The sequence below is a fragment of the Alligator sinensis genome, unplaced genomic scaffold, assembly GCF_000455745.1.
Source record: "Alligator sinensis unplaced genomic scaffold, ASM45574v1 scaffold161_1, whole genome shotgun sequence".
Taxonomy (NCBI): Eukaryota; Metazoa; Chordata; order Crocodylia; family Alligatoridae; genus Alligator; species Alligator sinensis.
The window spans coordinates 663,129-683,087 of record NW_005841974.1 but is presented as its reverse complement, the minus strand read 5'-3'; the positions used below and the strand labels follow the sequence as shown (position 1 = coordinate 683,087).

Here is a 19,959-nt window from a genome sequence, read left to right as displayed (position 1 = left end):
GTTGGGAGTCACCCGGGAAGGGGATTCCCACAGGGGACGGAGGTCCCCCATCCCGGTGGCACACAGCTGAGGAGATGCCCCAAGGGAAAGAGGGGGCTGTTGCGTTGGAGCCTAGTCAAGTGGGTGGTCTAGGCAGAGTTAAGATTGCCTCATAGGGCATCAGGGTATTAAATACTCGCTTTCCTTTTCTCTTCTTCCCTCAGGGTAGTTTCTTCTGGGGAACAACCACTGCATTCGGGTAGTGTACTAACCTCTGTTTTCTGTAACTCTGCACCTCAAGTTTTGTGACTTCACACCTTATTTGAGTATAAGACCACATAATGTTCAATGAAACCCTTGTTTTAAGCTACTGACCCCTCACCTGCATATAGAGTGTTTTCATAGATCTGTAAATATCTATATCTATAGTTCCATATAAACACACACACATTTATATTTATAATAATATTATAACTGTTATCTTCTATCAAATCTGTATATAGTTAAGTCTCAACAAATGGTCTGGCCTTTCTCTACAGGAAGAGGGAGGAAAACTGCACACAGCAGGGCAGCTACTCCTCCCACAGTGCATCTACACCCGTTAACATCCCTTCATTTAGAGAGTGGGGTACGTACCCGAGTACCACCCGGGTTATATTTTGGGGTCTTGTCTGGGATTTTGTTGGTGGGTGCTCTTAGCACTTGTGGAGTGCTGTGTACCTCTATAGAGAAATAAGAACATGTCTGATCCTGCTAGCCCTCCAGTATTGCCAGGGGATGATGAACAGGGACCCCCTGACCCAGAAGGGGCGGGGGTGACGGCCTCTCCCAGTGCTGCCCTGGAGTGGCAGGGAGGGGGGACCACAGGGCCAAATGCAGGAGTCCATTCCTGCCCACCACCCTCCCTCACCCCCCGTCATTCTTGACAGGCAATTTGCTAGTAATATTATAACTGTTATCTTCTATTAAATCTGTATATAGTTAAGTCTCAACAAATGTTCTGGCCTTTCTCTATAGGGAGGTTGAGGAAAACTGCATACAGCAGGGCAGCTCCTCCTCTCATAGTGCATTTGCACCCATTAACATCCCTTCATTTAGGGAGTGGGGTATGTACCCGAGACAAACCCAGGTTACAACAAGATAAAACCATACATTTCACATAGGAATCCATAGTCTCAAAAACATTCTGATCTGTTGTCATTTTCTGAGTTCTTTGTAATGAAAGAATTGCTCTATTATTTTTCTATTGTTAAAAAATGAGTGAAGACTAAGAGCTGGCATTTTCCAAGGGCTCTCTAGAATCTAAAAACCTTAAGAACCTCTGACCCACAGTATAAAGACACATTACAAATGTCAGGCCCTCACCTGGAGGAAGGCATCCAGGGCTCCATTCTCCATATACTCAGTAATGATCATCATTGGTCTCCCTGGCTCAAAATGAGAAAAAAATATCATCCACATGCAATCCCTTCCAAATGCCCTGTTCCCTAGCCACAAAGGTGTAGGACACTGAACCTCTAATTTGCCCTGCAGGAATGTACCCCACTACCCCATTCCACCACACTGGATTGTAGGATCCAACCCATGTCAACCTCCCTCACTTCATTCCTGAAAACATCCAACTGCTCTAATCTGCTCTCACCTCTAGAGATTAATCTATACCTCCTTCCTTATGTTCATCTCACACCCATGGATTGATAGAGTAGCACATTTCATCTCCTCATTCACTCATCATGCTCATTAGGTGCTGTCATGGAGGCACTTGTGGGGGCCTCTCATACAAGACACTTCCTGTCCTCCCTGCCACAAGACACTTGTCTCCTCTCCTCTGTATAGACTAGTTAACACCATTCTCTCCTCACTGTGAACTCTCACTGGAATACCTCCTTCCTTATTCCCTCTGTAAACTTCCACAGAAGTGCTTCCTCATGGGTCATTCCATATACAGACTGGACAGGGTCTCTTACGCTTTGTGACAACCCCTTCCAGACGCACGATGTTTGGGTGGTTGAACTGGCCCATAATTGTTGCCTCTCGCAGAAAATTCCACCGTTGTGAATCAGAGTATGTTGACTTCAATGTCTTGATGGCAACCGTTATGCTTTCTCTCCCTGGGAGGTGCAAGGATCCAAGAAAAACCTCCCCAAACTCTCCTGTGGCACAACCAAGAGATAAGAGGTTACAGGTAGTAGGCAAACAGACATAGGTGGGGAAAAGATGTGATGACGCGGAACAAAATAACGGGGAGCTGGCAGAATGAAACTCACCCTCCCCAATAACATTTTCCATGGTGACACAGGACACATCCAGCTCCCTGGTGAACTCCAGAACCCCCCTGCTGGGGTCCTCATAGGGCTGCAGTTCCACATAGGGCTTCAACCAGATTTTCTCTGTGATGAAGGGAAACAAAAGAATAACCAACCTGTCAAGTTGCCAGTGTTAGAGACTGCCTATTATTCTCACAATAACAGAGCAAAGATTAATATGTTTCCCAACTAGAGCCGTGGATGAACCAAGGATGGATACTGAAGCCAGCATAGGGAGAGATAATTTAAATTTGAATATCTGCATTTCTAGCCACAGCAGACAGGACAAGAAGTAATGGGCTGAAGAAAGACCTATTTTAGATATTAAGAAAATACATTCTATGAGGGTGGTTTAGAATTGGAACAGATGATTTAGATAGGATGGTGGAACTGCCATCCCTGGATGTATTAAATGCAGATTACATAAGTGCTTATTTGGGGTAATTTAGACAAGGATGATCCCACTTGGAACTGTAGGTTGGACTGGATGATCTCTTGAGACCCTTTTCTGTCCCATCAATCTGTTTATAAGAAGCCAGTATCCTGACAGCATCCTCTAGTATCTCTCATAAATAATGCCTAAAGTTGTCCCATTCCCTGGACCCATTGCCTTTCCCACCACAAGCAGAACTTCAGGTCTTTTTCCTTGTTTTGTGCCTCACCTCGGTCAAACCCTGAGATATCATAGTCTGGCCGTCCTTGGCGATGACCGGCTCGCCTGTAAGACACATGACAATCATTATGAAACCTGAATGATGAGTAAAGCAGCAGGGTATTGCAGTAGGAACAAAAGTATGATTTTCAGGGTCTCTGCTGTAGGCTAGAAAGGATCAGGCACTTCATGGTAGGTCAGAGCCAAGTCCTGTATTAGCTTCCTGGGATCCTGATGTAGCAGACAGGAAACTGCAGCAGCTTTATTTCCTACTAACAAAAGGAGTTTAATGTCTCACTGTGGGAATAAATAAGACCATCATGGAGCTCTTGGTAAATATGTTTGCTCCCTAAGATGCTACACTTGCCTCAGGAGAGCTGATGTGATGACTCTGAAACTCATGATAAGCTGGGGCCTACTCACAAAAGTTAAAATACAAAATACTAATGCTAACTGCATAGTACAAGAAGTTGCGAGTTCATAGCTAGGCCATCTGAAATGAAATAATGAGGTATCCCTTCCAGCTTATCTTACTATATTCATGATTATTTTAACCAGGCTCCTAGTTGTCTGGTATGTAACCATGTGAAATGTCTATCCTTGATTAATTAGTACGATAAATATTTCTCTTGCAATTAACTCATGTTGTGTACAGGAGGAGTCATTCTCCATATGTAATAGATGTCTCCTCCTGATTTTCCAAGGACACTCCCCAAAACCTCATGTTTCTCTTGGTTGATAATCAGTTTCTTGATATGTTCCAAACTTAGTAGAAATGGATAACCTCTTGTCACTGAGGAAGGTAATTCATTCAAATTGGAATTGTCTGATAACCAATAATGAGCAGTTCGATTAACAGGATTTTCCTGTTAATTACTGCTTGGGATGCTCTCTCTTGATTTATACAACTAAAAGAATGCTATAAAGATGCTGGGCTAAGGGTATAAGAACAGCGTGAAAACAGCCAACAGCATGCACTTCAAGAGTGAGAAATTTCTCTGACACCAACTGCTGCTGCGCCCCAGCTATCTCAAGAAGCTGGAAGAAACAGACCGTCTCTCTTGTCACTTGTTTTGTGAGAAATCATCACCTTATATCTAATTACTGGACTTTGCTTTGTTTTGGGCTCATTTGACTTTGAATACTTGTAGTAAATAAAGCCTTTCTGTCACCCATCCAATGAGGTGTCGTGTCAGTCCCTAGGCTTGTCTGGAATCCTAGGTTTTTATTAGCTAACAGAGCAATGCAATTGTAGTTAATAGGGAACACTAAGAATAAGGGTGTACCTGAACTCCTGCCTCTCTTGAAAGCTTAGACATCTGAAATTCAATCACTGCCTAGTCAAGAGGGCAGTGCTCATGGGAGAACAAGCAAGAGGAAATTGTGGAATCTCTATCATAGAAGGTGTTTAGGAATAGATTGGATAAGTATTGGTCAGGGATGATCTAGAAGTAGCTATGCCTTTGCTATGCTATGTGTATTTCCAGTGCTGCTTGGTTTTGCTGGTTGCTGTATGGGGCTGGGAAGGATTTTTGTTTCCCTTCCTGTTGATATACGTTAGGGATAGGGGTATGTAGCAGGGTGGCATCCCCAGGTGTGGTCATAAGCTTTGGGAGGCCCCCCAAAATTAACCTTTTTGCCTTGCTCACTCTGGGAACAGTCTCCCTTTTGCTTACCTGCCACACCTTGATGTTTTTATGGTTATAAAAGGGAGATTGCCTCAGGGCTTCCCAGACCTGGTCTTGCTCTAATGACCAATTGGTGGCTGTGGTCCTTTGCCTTATGGCTTAATTGCATGGCTCCATACCTCTCCTACACCATGCCCCATGCCTCGTAGATGGCATCATCATGAATGTTCTTTTTGTCACATGTCTACACCCATGCAGCCTTCCTCTGGGTCCTCAGACCCTCAGTCTCTCATACAGCTCTCTTCTGGGCCTTCAGATTGCTTGGTCTCTTGCATGGCCTCCCTTGAGTCTCCAGGTCTCTCAGTCCCTCACTTAGCCACTCTCTGGGCTGCCAGGCCCCTCAGCTCCTCTCTCAACTCCCCTCTGGGCTGCCAGACCCATTGATCCCTTCCTGGGTCCTCAAACCTCTCAGCCTCTCAGTCAGCCCTTCTCTGGCTGCCACACCCCCGGTCTCACTCTTGAGGGGAGCTCCACTCTGCACAAAACACACACACCCTGCCACTGAGTCACACACATGCACACACATGCATGCACACTTACTCATTTGCTCACTCACATGCAGTCACACACCTCACTCACTCACCCTTCCTCAAGCACTTCTTCCTCCTATTGCTGCTGCAGCTCCAGTAAAGTTGCACTAAGCCTTAACTCAGGAGTGGGCAATTTGGGCTTCAGGGCCAATTAGCATGTTTTGGTGAACTCTTGAGGGTTGCACACACACACACACGCATGTGAACACATATGCAGATGTGTGTATGCACAGACATGCACAGACACACACATGCGCAGACACACACAAAAGCTCCTCTCAGCTCTCACTACATACCCTCCCCAAGTCTCCAGTATGTAGCTGGGTATGGCAGAAGCCACAACAGCCACTCCAGCTTCACCCATGTGGCCTGAAGCGACACATGGGAACACAGTGTTTCACCAGCCTGACCCAGTCACATGCCAGGGACTCAGGGCAGGGAAGGGAGGGAGAAGGGAGCTGGGAGTTGCAGATGATTTGAGCTGTACCGGTGCTGTACTGTGTTCTCGTGTGCCGCTTCAGGCCATGTGGGTGTAGTTGGAGTAGCTGGCATAGCTCCTGCTTGACCCTGCCATGTGCCAGGGTCAGGCATCAGCTCTGCGCCAGAGTCAGGCAGGAGTTGCACCAGCTGCTCCAGCTGCAGCCATGTGGCAGGGCCCAAAGCAGCACCTGGGAACACAGTATGGCACCGTGTTAGTGGTGCCTGCGCCCCTACCAGGCCCAAGCACAGAAGGGTCTGGATAACCTATGGCTTCTGGCTCTCTTCCCCCTGCACCCTCTGCCAGCGGGAAGAAACTTACTTGAACTTCAACTATTGCCAGCAGCTGGGCTGTCTAATCTGCGAACTGCTGCAGTGTCAGAAGCCTGGCCCCTGGTCAGAAGCTCATTGTCTCCTGCTTTGGAGCATTCAAGGGGAAGATGGGAGGCAGGGCAGGCTGATGCGGAAAAAGTAGTGGCTGTCAGGCCACTGAAGCCAGAGCTGCTGCTGCTGCTACTGCAGCCAGCTACAGCAGGGGGAAGTTAGAAAGGTGAGAGGTGCTGAAAGCCAGGGCAGCCATGAGTTCAACACGATTCTCCTTCAGAGGAACAGCTACGAGACAGATAGAATCATTTGATGGGCCAAATCTGGCCCATGGGCCATATTTTGCCCACTCCTGCCTCAATTGCAGAGGGCAGCCAGGGCTGTGTCCTTTGCCTAGGATCTGGGATCCGAGGCAGAAGGGGTTGGGGCTACTGCTCCACCTGCCCTGGCCTGATGCCAACAGCCAGGGATGGAGCCCAGAGACTCGCTCTTCTTGCAGAGCAGAGACCATTACCCCCTGCCAGGAAACTATACTCCTCCCTGCATACACAAGCCCTCTCCCCCCTACAATGCTAGCAGCATGGGGGCAGCTGCTGCTGGCTCACTCTGTCTGCTCTGTCCTGCTCCCAGGTGTTTGAATGCCATCCCTGCCTAGGGATGCCATATAAAGAGAAATAAATACAGAGCTATAGACACTCCCTCCCCGCCCCCCACTTGCAGCTGACAACTTAGAGTAGATGAGCATAGTTGAAGCTAGCGACCTGCCTGGGGGTGGGGGGGATAATCAGGGGGCGCGCAAGGCATCCAAGGATTCTGGGGGATTGTGAGGTAACTTGAGTCAGGAAGGGATCTGGGACAGAAGTTCTATAGACTAGTATCATAGTATCATAGTGCTTAGGGTCGGAAGGGACCTAAACAGATCATCAGGTCCAACCCCCTGCCCCGGGGTAGGAACAGGCGCGGGGGTCATATCACCCCAGCCAAATATCTGTCCAGCCTCCTCTTGAAGACCCCCAAGGTAGGAGAGAACACCATCTCACTTAGGAGCCCATTCCAGAGTCTGGCAGCCCTAACTGTAAAGTAATGCCTCCTGATGTCCAGCCTGAACCTTCTCTCTAACAATTCTCTCTAGTGTAACCTAAAGCAGTTAAGACTGATACTACATCCACCCAGGCTTATCTTAAATTTGTTAAGGCCATTTTGAAACCTATGTGCACTGAACTTCTGTTACAGGTTTAGACCAGTTTCTGATCACTTAAACCAGTTTATGTGTAATGTTTGTTCCAAGCCTAGAGGTCTCTTCCAGCTCTGCTTTTCAATAATTCCAGATTCTGTGAAATGTGACTGTAACCCAGGGGTGAGCATAGTCTTCTGGGAAGAAAAAGGCCTAGGTTCTGTTCCCTACTCCCAGCAGTATTTTTGAACCGGACTCAATATATCAGAGCAAGTTATGTGTACTCTAAACACACCTGATGGAGAAAGTCATTCCAGAAACTTAGCTGTCTTTCTAGAATCAATCTGTATCACAACAGGGCTCAAGCAAGTGTCACTGGACCACTTCTGATCGCTTCTGAACATGCTCAGAAGCCCGAGCATTTGGGGGATTTTGCAGTTCAAAATGGAAGCCCTGCCTGAACTTAAGTGTCTACAAAGTTTTGTGACATCTGGAGCAGGGCTAATCTGGATCACCTTTTGTAATGTAGGAGACAGATTTCTGCTGAAATCCCATGAAATACCGATGTGATCAAACTGGAGAGAGGTGCTGTTTCAACTAAGTCATTCAAGAAGCAGCATCTGTTCTATGTGGCTGAGAATGGGCAGGGCCTGGCTTAGTCCATACACCCCTGTAGTGACATGGCAGGCTCACAAAGACATCACATCCTAAAGAAAATGGAATTGCTTCTCCTTTCTATGTCTTCAAAGCAGCAAGTGCCAGCTTGACACAGGTAATGTACAAATCACATATTAACCCTGCACATTAACTTGAGCAGCATAAGCATATTCTCTGTTCCACTTGCACTGGGTCTCCCCTTTCACTTCTAATCAATCAATTCCATGACTAATCAGTCACCCCAATTTATACTTTTTCTACTCTCAAATAAGCAGGCATGGCCACCCCTTGCCTTCCTGTGTCTCTTTCTGTATTACACAGCTTTGCCTCTCCCTCTCCTGTGCCAGCAATTGCGGCACTTACCTTCTCCAGAAGATGAAGAGTCCTGCACTCAGCCCCATGAACAGCAGAACTCCAAAGATTATAGAAACTATCACACCACCGGAAAGAGCCCCATTATCTGTGGAGACAAAGGGACAGGACTGGGTTAGGAGAAAAACCATAGGATCTCTACTCTAGGAATAAATACTCGATGGCTGTGTTTACATGAAATGCTGACTGTGAAGTAGCCCAGTACTACTGCTCAGTAGTGTTGCATGGGAAAAAATGATGTGACACTACTGCACAGTAGTATTAGACTACTGCGCAGTAGTGTCACAAAAATACATTCATTGGTGCTACTGTGCAGTAATTCAGGTTACTGTGCACTCATTTAGTACTTGTTTATGACTGCACAGTCAGCGTCTCATGTAGACGTGGCCAATGGGAGGGAACCTGAAGATAAAAGGCAGAACGAGTGGAAGGGAAATGGATAGCAACAACACTGATAACAATGGAAGTCAGGGTGGTGTTCCAGTCAGCAATCTGATTGCTCTTATTCTACTTGGGACTTCTGAGAAAGCCAAATAGAAACAACAGAAATGTATGTATACAAACATAGTGAGTTCAGGCAATAAAATGGAAGAACTTGAACTTCTGGTGTGTGTTGTGAAACTAGACAAAATAGAAGTAAATGAAACATGGAGCCATAGTAGCCATGCCTGGAACATGGGGCACTGAAAGGTATAAGCTGTTTAGGAAGGATAGAAATAAGAGTGAGGTCTGTGGGGTTGCACTGTTTATCAGTGAGGTGATTTTATAGCACAGGCAAAACAAGCTGTTTTGGTGAGAACTGCACAAGGGACATTCTGAAGGGTCTTCTGCCTCAATTGATTTTCTGCATCTTGCATTTAAAATTAACTGGATAAAATGGTAGATAGTAGTGGAAATTTTCTGCTTCATTGTCATCCAGGGTTAGGGTTAGTTTCTGTATGTGCACATGTGTGTGTGTGTGGCAGAAGAAAGTATTAGGGAAATGAGAATCTTCCCTACTCCATTTACCAGGTGGGAGGGTGCGAAACTCCTTGTCCTGGGAGAAGGGACCAGGACCAAGGGGTGTGATGGATCGCACACGAAGCAGGTAGGCTGTGTCTGGCTGTAAGTTTGTCAGGGTCACATTGGGTTCCTGCAAGTGTTTAACTCCATAGAGTTTTTCTTCTCCCTGCAGGAATCAGGAAACAAATGATTTCTTCAGTGAACAGTAATATGGAAACAGAGGAGGAGACCTTTTCTAGCGAGGGCGGAAGAGAGAAGGGGAGGGGAGGGGAAGGGAGGAAAATTAGCACAGAAAAGGCACCTCTTACCTTCTCAAAGTACACAACCTCATACTCCACTGAACTTCTGCTGCTATGCTTGGGGGCTGGCCATGAGAAAGACAGGCTGCTGTCATCACGCTGCAAAAGGGTCACATGGGAAACTGTCACTGGTGCTGCAGGGGAGAAAAATTAGAGGATACATGAGCAAAGGAAAGCATAGGGTACACACAGCCCCTTCCCACTCTTCCCAGAACCCATTCTTTTTTCTTTTTAAGTCTATTCCCATCTTCCTTCCCTTACCACCCATCCCCAACACCCAAGCAACAGGTATGGACTTCCTTCTCACTGCCACTGCTGATTATCAAGTACTTTATCCTTCTTTAGTATGCCTAAAGGGGAAAAGATCTCCAGTTGTAATTGCACTGGTAATGGAGAGAGCTGAGAAGCGGTGCAACTTACCATATTGATCATCAAGAAATCACTACACAAAGTAATTTTACTGAGTACGGCATTAATGTGAAAACTTGAAAGAAAAAAAGAAATGCTAAAAGTTAGGGATCCCACAGCAATGTTAAGACAACCACAATGCATGTTGTATGGGCATGGCTCTGCATTTCTCAGTTAGCCCAGAGCAAACCTCCTACTTTTGTGAGTAAAAAGCTGTTCTCTAATGCTTTTTTGGGATTCAAGAGACAAGCCAGGATGGGCCTTGCTTATTTCACTTATTAGGAATATAAAGGGACTTAGGCACCTAAGTATGAATCTATGCCACCCTGCTCAAGTCTCTGAGAAAATCTTAACACACAAAGTAGATGGGTCCTCTATCTTCTCATTGATTTTTTGTGATTCAGTAAGCTGCAAATGTAGATGCATTAATGGTTTTTCAGGACTTGAGCAGGATGGAATAGAATTGCACTTAGGAGCTTACATTCACATAGATGTCGAATAGATTAAATAGAATCTGGCCTAGTCTTTCCTTATTCTACATCACCACTGGTAAGAAAAACTATACAGGGCATAGGGTCACCCATACAACCTCACAACTGTTCCCAGGCTTGGGCTGGTGTCCTGGGAACTTTACAAATATTTCTGTTAATGGTGTATTAATTCTGAGCTGTGCTGGCTCTGCAGGGGGAACAGGGAATAAAAACACAATTAAAATTATATTTTTTGTCATTAAACTTAGCAGTGGTGACCCTGAAAGTGCATAAGGATAGGTCTGTTAAGTAAGAAGATGTTGCTTTTTTACAATCATTTTACACAGATTTTACATTGGCCAGGACAGCCAAACTATCAAATGAAAGCCATATTCTTCAAAGATGCCAAATGGCTGAATGAGCAGGGATGTGAGACCTGCACCTTTGAGCGTCCCTATTCCCGTGTTTAAAGTTTCTGTTTTAAAGCTCCACCAGGATTTGAGGGTTGTTGGTTTTTTGTTTTTGTTTTTGCATATATGGCAGAAAATATATCTTGCTCAACAGGCTCAGTGCCATGGGGTACAAGGCAATGGGACTGCCTCCGATGTAACAGAGGAGAGAACTGGGTTGCAGTGTATTTCTAAAGCACCTAGGAAATTTACTGTTCTTCTTGTATGATTATTTCAGCTGTAGTGGCTTAAAAAAGGAGAATGCATGACAGAGTTCACATGTAAGATATTTTAAAACCTTTGTGAACAGACAGAAAGCAGGGTCCTTTGCTGGTGGTGTGAAGAAATAAGATGGAGAAACCTCTTAGACCTACAAGGCCTCTCTTTCTCAATGGACAGGGAAACACTGATCCACCTCTCCATCTTACAGACTTACCTGCATGCCCAACAGAGACCCAGATGGAAGCAGTAGCACGTTGAGAAGTGACAGCAACCTCTGAGACACCATTATGTGCCTCCACAGTGAATGTATAGTTGGTGTAAGCCTCTAGGCTGTCCACATCCACTGATGGCTCGGTAAGGCCTGAGGTGCTGGGAGAAAAGACCACACCAGGGTTGCATGGCTCACACACAAGATGACAGTGCTGGCATAAGACATTGTAAGTAAGATCCTTCCGTCCACCCAGGTCGCTGGGTGGCTGCCACCAAAGGGAGAGCTGAGTCCCCATCAAGGAGAAGCTGATATTGCGGGGAGCTGTGGGAGGGCCTGCAGTGAGTTAAAGAAGGTGGATTAGACCTAGCATGAAGTTTCAGCCTTAGCACATACCTTCCCCATGATGTCTTTCAATGTGCATTTCCCCCCACCCCCCCTCTCCAATCTTTCTCCATATTTTAACCTGGTTCCCTGTTCCCCAAACTTCCTCCTCTCTGAATACCCTTAGGGGCATTTATAGAGGGTAGGGGTGGGGGCACCCCTTAATTAGAGAAGCTGCGAGAGTATGGCACATTGAAGCAGCCTCCTTCCATGTATATAAGTGTCCCTTGTTCTCATTTTCCCAGTTGTGACTCACGGGTGCAAGCAACATTCTGGCCCTCATTGGATGCCCGGAAGAAGCCAATATAGCAGGGACAGGAAGTAGCCCCCGAAGCATTGGATGAGCTGTGTGGGGGGCATTTGAGGCAGCGTTCAGTCTCCAGAGAGTGACGATAGAATCCCCGCTGACAGGCTGCAAAGAAACAACAGGAAGCACAGGACTGGGAGGAAGCTGATGGTCAGTCTTGGCAGTCCCCCTGATCACCCTTTCATCTTCTACCTCAGCACCACTGTGTACCTCTTCTTTTTTCCCCCTTCTCACAGATTGGAAGTGGGAGGTCCTGCCAAACAAGGACCCTGCTGTAAAAAATCAACACAGTACTTATGACTTTTGTCAGCCTCAGAGAGATTTCTCCCAAGAGATATGGTCCTCATCCTTTCCAGCTTTTTGCCAGACCAGTCTGCACCTCCAGGGGCCATGAACGGCTGGGCTAAGTTAGTACTTCACTAGCTAGTAGCTAATGGGCCGGCTAGCACTAGTAGCGAATGGGCTGGCTAGCACTAGTAGCTAATGGGACTGCTAGTACTTCACTTTATACTTTTATATGGAGACTGCTTATCCAAAAGGGCACCTTTGTGCTGCAGTTGATGCAGCATGCTACGGAGAAGATGCACATACACATGCAGGGGGACATTCCTTTTATTCATTCTTATTTTCTTGTTTCCTTGGTCTAAAATAAAACTCTGAACTGGAGCTAGAAAGTTTCTCCTTCATGAATGGAAAACAGAGGACAATGAATGCTGTTCCCTGAGACTTCCCTGCCCCCTAGAATCATAGAATTGGCAGGGATTTCAAGGGCCACTTAATCCAGGGGTTGCAAATATATAACCCACGGGCTGGATCTGTGCTGTGGAACTGTTCCATCTGGTGGTCCCAGTTTCCATAAGTTTGGGGGATGGGGCTAGTGGGGCATGGCCTACCACAGAATTTGGGTCCCTGGGCCCTGTTGGATATTGCTGTCAGTGGCAAGGGGCACAAGAGAAGACTGTGCAGATACAGCCCTCACTCACCCCACCACTACCTGACCCCTGCCACTGGCCCCAGAGCCCCACTGCTGCCCCTGGACTTGTGCTGCTACTTGACCCCATTGCTGCTGCCTACTGATCCAAGCTGCTGTACCCATGCCTCTGATCAGCCCCCAGTGTCTGGACCTACATCACTGCCCCCAGAACTGTTCTGTCCGGGGACCCCCAGCACTAACCTCAAAACCATGCTGAAGCCCACAGACCCATGCTGCTGCCAGATTTCTGCTGCTGGCCCCAGATTCCTGTTGCTGCCACCTGACCCAGTGCAGCTGCTGCAGGCCCTACAGATCCAGCCTGGGATGAGCCCCTGCAATCTGGATCCAACCCAGGGTTTGAGGTGAGTTTGATGTCCATGATGATCTAGTCCAACCCTCTACAAAGATGTGGGATTCACGATTCCTAAACCATCCTAGATACAGGCTTCTCGTCTCCCCTTGATAACCACCAGTGGGAGGTTGTTTCTGAGCAAAAATGGTATGCACCATTCACTGTTAATGACTCAAAGCAGTTCTTCTGTCTGGGATTTAACTGGTGCCAGAGTGAAGAGGAAGGCTTTCTGAACCTCCCATTTTAAGATTTAAAAAATCCTTTATTTTCCAATCAGTTTGGCTTGGCAGAGCATTGACAGTAAGAGGTCCACTAAGAAATACCAGTTTCCTGCTCTAGGCCACCTGCTCTGTCTTCCCATGCCAAGCACAAGTTGGACTGGAGACCCCAGGACTCCAGAAACAATTCAATTCCTTCATCCGATCCCTCATAACTCTCAGCCTGCAGTGATGTGGTCCATTTTTCTCAGTCACCTTATGGCTACTGAAATCATGCAGCAGCCACAGCGAGGCTATGTGAAGGCCATCAAGAGTGAGTAAAGATCATCTTCTATATATTTATGTCTATATATTTACATCTAGTGAGTAAAGATCATATTCTATGTATTTATGTCTATATGACTAGCCACTAAACCCCAGTGTTTGATTTAAAACCAAAGCATCATATCCCAGAGAGAAAGAAAAAATACAAATTCAGGTCTTCTAAGCAAACCAAGTCCCAACACTAACAACTCTTAGCATACAGCTCTCAGACTAACTTCTTCAGACCTCTTCTTTCCCTCCCTCCAGTGACTGGAGGGGCAAAAACACTTATCTGATGCTATTCCCCCGCAACCCAGTGGGAAACAGTCCCTGTGTCCTTGAACCAAAAGCTTCAGGCAAAGAATCTTGATTTCTGGGCAGAAGAATGGGAAAAAGGAGCAGGTTTCAAAGGAAGTAAGCCAGATGCAAGTCAGAGTGAGCCTATCATGCTGGTAGGCAGTAGGTGGTGCAATTCCTCAAAGGAGGTAGCATGGAGTGCAGGACTAACCCAGAGCACTGTTGCCATTGCACTGCAACATCCGGTCCCACCCAGCAGTTATCTTTAACAGGGCCTTTATGGGCTCATTAAACAGAAAGAGGAACAAAGAGCCTCTGCCTTCAACCTACCCAGTTGGAGATGTAAGCTCCAGCTGAGACTCTCCCACTCCCTGTACCTCGTGTCTCCTCCCTTGATGCCAGCAATCTCCTGGCGCCAGCCTCCCCAGTCACCTTTTAGTATGCTGGCATTACGCTTCACTTGAAGGCTGGAATTACACTTCAAATGAATTTGATGGGGACAACAAACTCTATATAAAAAAAAAAAACCCTAGTTCCCCTCTTAACCACACATTTAAGAGGGTTCTCTCCCCTTTGGTCTTACAGACGTTTACACCATGTCTGTCACTGGGGTAATTGGTAGCCTTAAGGGAACAAAGATGAGCCATGCAAGAGTTCAGCAATAAGAGACTGAACCACCTGCTCTCTGCTTCCTTGTCACTCAGTTAGGAAACTGGACTCCAGTCAGATGGGGAAAGGTTGGGTAAAGAAGTATGTGCTGCAATTTAAAAGGATTCATATTACAACAGTAAGCTAATATTTGGGATTCAGGTTAGCCACTGAATGCCAAGTTCTAGCTCCCTGGGTAAGCATAGCTTGGAGGCAGGTGCAGAGTGGTGAGGTGCTTGGGATGAGACCACTATGATTTAATGTACAGGTACCAGTACCTGTAAGTTCACCCAGCAGCTGACTGAGTTAGTGCAGAGCTGGGACCTTCTTACACTTCGGTTACTACCCTTCCATTCCTTTCTATCCCTGAATAAAAGTCAGAGCTGCCTCCCCCCACTGCCACTCTTATCTTCACCACTTTTATCACAGGGCAAAGGTGACAGTGTAGTTTCCCTTCCCACGCTTTGGCCGCTGGAGCAAGTCAGTTGATAGTCTCCCTGCATTTTAACCTCCTGCCCTTCTCCCCCACCCCTGCCTCATTCCCTTCTCAGAGTGGGGTTTTAAGTTGGAACCTCTCCTTTTTCTGAGGGCAAAGATACAAGGTATGATCCCTGTCTTCATCCCAGGAGTTGGCTCAGAGAGAAATCTGGGTCATTTCCAAGTTCATGCAGGCACTTGGTCTCTTTCTGCTGGAAATTGGCTGGAATGAGGACATGGAAGAAGGAAGCTTCTCCAGCTACACAAACAGGTTCTCCATCCTCTTTTATCTTGGATCCACCTACATAACACCACTCCTTGTCTTGGCATATCACCCCCTCCACACTTCTGTTTGGAGAATTCCCCATTTCCTCATAACCCTAGAGAAGACACTTCTGACTTCTGTTGTGCTCGGGCTGAATAGGAAGAAGCTGTGATGCAGAGGTTGCCATGCACTGTGATAGTGAAAACCTGCCCAGGCAAGACAAGTTCTTCACCCTTTCATGGGAGAGCACAGCAGCAGATAAGTAGAAAAACTGGCTGAGCTGGGGAGAGAGAGCAGAGGGGAGGGGCCTTGATCCTATACTGAAATACGTAGTCTCTTAACCCTTCAATCAGTTGCCAGAGCAAGGCAGGAGTGGGGAGGCAGCAGCCATCCAAATAGAGCTCAGAGCCTCCAAGCCGAGCAAACAGGAAGACAGTGTAATTGAAGACCCTTACAAACCCTTAGGACAGAATGCAGATTCCATCTCTGATCCTTAGGCTCCCATTAATGTTCCCCCTTCCTCTTATTGCAGCTTGAGACAAATGGCATATGAACCTGCCGAGCTTTTTACTACAGTGGCTCAGGCCTAAGCACCACCTATAATACAGAACCTGTAACTCTCTCTGCACTATTGGACTATCCCCTTGCCAGCATCTTTTTTCTCTTCTCTGTCAAGGGCAGATTTAAACTACAATGATCCTAGTTCAGCTTGCTGAGTGTTCCCATCCAGGTGGTGGGTGTTTGTATACCCTCCCATGAGCACGTTCTATCTGGACTCTGATCCAGGTTTCAAACAGGTCATGTCCTTCCCTGTGATAGAAAAATGAAATCCACCGAACAAAGGCAGCCCCACACTTGAATTCCTTGAGTTCTTGGGACAATGGTATATCTACTCAATCCTAACCTGGGTGTTCCCAGAGAACCAGCTTCCAGTTAAGGGTTGGCTGTCAGGTGACTCAGTGGGCACATCTACATGTACAATTAATGTGACTGAATATACTCTGGCTCAATTTGAGTTGGAGTAAACTAATCCCAATGCCACCATCTACTCGTGCATCTAAGCACAGTAATTTACTGCTCTGCCTGATACCACTTGTATTTGACAGGACTATCCAGCAGCACAGTAAATTAGTCTACTAAACCCTAATTGTTGCACATGTGTAGACGGTGACACTTAACCGTGCAGCAAATTAGTTTCCTGCGCAGTAAAGCATCTTGTGTAGATGCACCCGGTGTCAATGATATACTTACAGCTCCCAGAAACTGGCTGAAGGCTGATGGATGGAGTTTGAGAGTGGAAGGGTGTTTGCAATTGTTGTATCTGAGTGAGACAGAGAGAGAGAAATAAAAAAGACAATAGCAGAGCCACAGATATACACATGTAGCAGAAAGCAGAGATGAGATGCAGATAAAGAGAGATAGGAAGCAGTGAAGTCAGAGACAAGATAGGGCTCAGTGGAATCAGTCTAATGCAACTCTCACCTCACTATCCACCTGAAAACAATCATATGTTCACGGATTGTATCACTATCTATATCTCCATAATTTCCTGCACATTCTGCCATCCCCTCCCTTTTCTGCATACCTACCTACACAGCTTTCATCAGCCTCCTCAAACCCTACGTCACAGAGGCAGCGGCTCATTTGCACCAGCCACTTGCCATCAGTACTGCAGTGCATCCTGGGTGGGAGGCCTGCTTCTTCAGCTGCATTTTCCACGCAGACTCCTGACACCTCTGTCAGCCCTTCTGAGCCTGCTATTGTCTCTGGGAAGTGGGCCAGGCCTTGGACTGACTCTGGGCAGGTTTTGTAATATACCCGGGTGGAAACCAGGGCCACACAAGCCCCAGAGTTCTGGAAAGCTAGGTAGAATCCACGCTGAGACAGTTTCCCTATTGGACACACTTCTGTGTTCAGCTGCAAGGCCCGTGATTCAATGTCCTGGTTTGTGAAACTCCGATCTGCTGCCACCGTGTTGACCTGAACAGAAGAAAAATCAGGCTCTAGAAGGTATAAGCATGCAGCAGCACTTTTAGCTCCAAAGCAACTCCATTTGTCAGACCTCTTGCATCCCAAAGCCCCAAACAGACTGTATACATACAGTCTATGCACATTCTTTTCTTTACGGCCTTTTTCTATCCCTGGTCACTGATGCAGCTCTCCTCATCTCCACTTATCCCATGCTCAATTCCAGGTTGCTGCCAGGCCAATATACTGACTCCCTCATTTTACAGACTTTCCCCAGGTCCCTTAGTTTCTGCTCTTCCTTCTCAACTTGTCATGTAGCTTCACTTCAACAGCTGCATGGCTCATTTATTTGTGTTTGTATCTAACAAACTGGAGCCCTGATCTCAGTGGAGTGTTTGGGAACTGTCAAAGTGTAAGTTAAAAGTAGCAGCAAACCATTCTTTCAGCTGCATTTTCTGTCTCTTTCTGTTTGCAAATTGTATGAAGAAGATAAACTGATTTTCCTCAGTTTGCATATTAGAAATAAATGGGTGAAATGTAGCAATTTGGTGTTTGAGAAAGGTTGGTGTTTTAGAACTTTTAATACCACAGATGGGTCACATAGTATGTTTCCATGTCTTGACTCGATAAGAAGCATCATTGCTATATGATTTGCCATTGCTCTGGACAACATGTGGAAGTCAATGAGAACTGATCCCCAACTTCTCTCAGACTCTTGAATATTACAACATTAATCCTCCATACCATTAACTATTTCACAATCACAAAACCAGAATCTCCCAGTTTTATTAGGGATGGATCCAGAGGGGATCCAGTAGTGTAGATGCACCCCCCTTTCAATCGATGCTGCAGGAACAGTAGTTGGGGACTTTTTGGGGGTCCTCTAAGCAAGTAAGAATTCCCCCTTCTGTTTCACTCCATGCTCAAACACCTTCCCTCCTACCCTCTCCCACCACTGCTGATGTCCTCAGCTGCCTTGGGGACAAGGCAGCTCCAGAGTCACTCCTGCGCTGCTCCAGGTGGGCTCCACAGGGAGCCAGGCTCATTTGGGAACAACAGTAGCCATGGCTGTGGGCAGGTTCCTCCTCCCTACCCAGTCCCTGGGGAATTCCTTGACATCCTAGATGCAGGCTTAGGGAGAGGGAACCTGCCTACCACCACTGCTGTCCCTGACTGAGCCTGGCTGCTTGTACAGCCCAGTTAGAGCAAGGCAGGAGCATCTCTGGAGCCTCCCCCCTCCACACACATATTCCTGGGTCATCCAGGGAATGAAGGACAGCAGCAGCAATGGGTAGGGGAGAAGAGAAGGGGAGCGGAAGGGATGTGCTTTTGAGCATGGAGGGTGAGGGACGGGGGACTGAAAGGGGGTAGGGAAGATTATTATCTGACTGGGGGATGTGATGAAGTGTTTAGCCTGCAGAAGGCTAAGAACCAGCTGTAGGCAGTCAGCAGTTAAAAGTCTGCATGGCTGGAATCGATGATCAGCAGGGATCTGTGTTTTCTGTTTCCCACAGAAAAATGGAAAAAACCATGGACTTCCCATTGTTCTCAGAGAAAATGTGGATTTTACCTTTTAGCAGAGAAACCCGGGGATTTCCCAGATTTGCAAGAGCTCTGCAGGCTGGCAGAGTTCCAGCCTGCAGGAGCTGATTGCAAAATGGGCGGGAAACCCCCAGCCCTGTCAGGAGGGAGAGGGGGAAGGGCAGGGCCTGAGCCTCTTAGTCAGTCCCAAGGCTTGCTTCAGGCTTACTTTACTTCTTGGAGCCTGTAAGGTTAGGTAAGTGGGACTTGCAGGTGGCTGGGGGGTTGCAGGGCAGGGCTGGGGGAGAAGTTGGCTTGGGGCTGAGCTGGCTGGGGGGGAAGCTGGCTGCACGTGGACTGCGAGCGGTGCTATTGGCCTAACCAGGCTCAGCGCCTCCATGTGTGGCTCCCCTTAAGGGCCGATAATGTGCCGCTCCGGTTCCATGTGCCACTGGCCAGGCGGGCACTCCATGTAGGGCTTTCCCCAACATCACCCCCTCCCTCAGCCTGGATGGGCAGGTGGGTGGGGATGGAGCATGCCCACGGGCACACCTGCGTTTCCCTTGGCACCTTCCCATACTTCCCTTGTTTCCCAGGGGAGGGGGTGGGCAGGGGAGTGCCGGGTGCTGCCGGCCCCATGCAGCACACTGTGGCACCTTCCCACCCCTCACCTCAGCTCACTCTCTCTGCCCACTCCCAGGAGCAGGGCCGGGGGGGGGGCGAGGGCAGCAGTGGCGGGGGGGGGGGGGGGTGGCTTGCACATGGCAGCCACTACCACCACCACACCACTGCCATCACTGCCGTGCCCTGTGCTGCTTTCCTGTGGCCAGTCATATGTCTGGCTCCACAGGCAAGTGGCGCAGCAGTGGTGGTGGTGATGTGGTGGCAGCCACCACGTGCACAAACCAAGCTCACTCCAGGAGTGCCTGTCAGGCCGGCGACACGTGGATGGGGGCTGAGGGAAAGCAGTGCAGGGCTTGGCAGTGCCAGTCACCACGTGTGAACTGCCCCCCCCCCCCAGCACGGCAG

At 47.5% G+C, this 19,959-nt stretch overlaps 1 protein-coding gene across 3 annotated transcripts in view; it reads right to left on the bottom strand.

Annotated features, from left to right (window-relative positions):
• The window catches only part of EPHA1 (EPH receptor A1), a 63,635-nt gene that overhangs the window by 5,968 nt on the left and 37,708 nt on the right, over positions 1 to 19,959 (bottom strand). The window contains exons 4-13 of one of the 3 annotated variants that reach the window (XM_006020964.3): positions 17,031 to 17,421; positions 11,858 to 12,013; positions 11,224 to 11,553; positions 9,470 to 9,594; positions 9,168 to 9,327; positions 8,151 to 8,247; positions 2,948 to 3,003; positions 2,247 to 2,369; positions 1,947 to 2,132; positions 1,345 to 1,406 (exon numbers count right to left, since the gene is read on the bottom strand). In XM_006020964.3, coding sequence (XP_006021026.2) covers positions 1,345 to 1,406; positions 1,947 to 2,132; positions 2,247 to 2,369; positions 2,948 to 3,003; positions 8,151 to 8,247; positions 9,168 to 9,327; positions 9,470 to 9,594; positions 11,224 to 11,553; positions 11,858 to 12,013; positions 17,031 to 17,421 — 1,686 coding nt within the window. Of the gene's footprint in view, positions 1 to 1,344; positions 1,407 to 1,946; positions 2,370 to 2,947; positions 3,004 to 8,150; positions 8,248 to 9,167; positions 9,328 to 9,469; positions 9,595 to 11,223; positions 11,554 to 11,857; positions 12,014 to 16,692; positions 16,763 to 17,030; positions 17,422 to 19,959 lie in introns of all 3 variants that reach the window. The other 2 variants (XM_025200775.1, XM_025200777.1) reach the window with 2 other exon arrangements.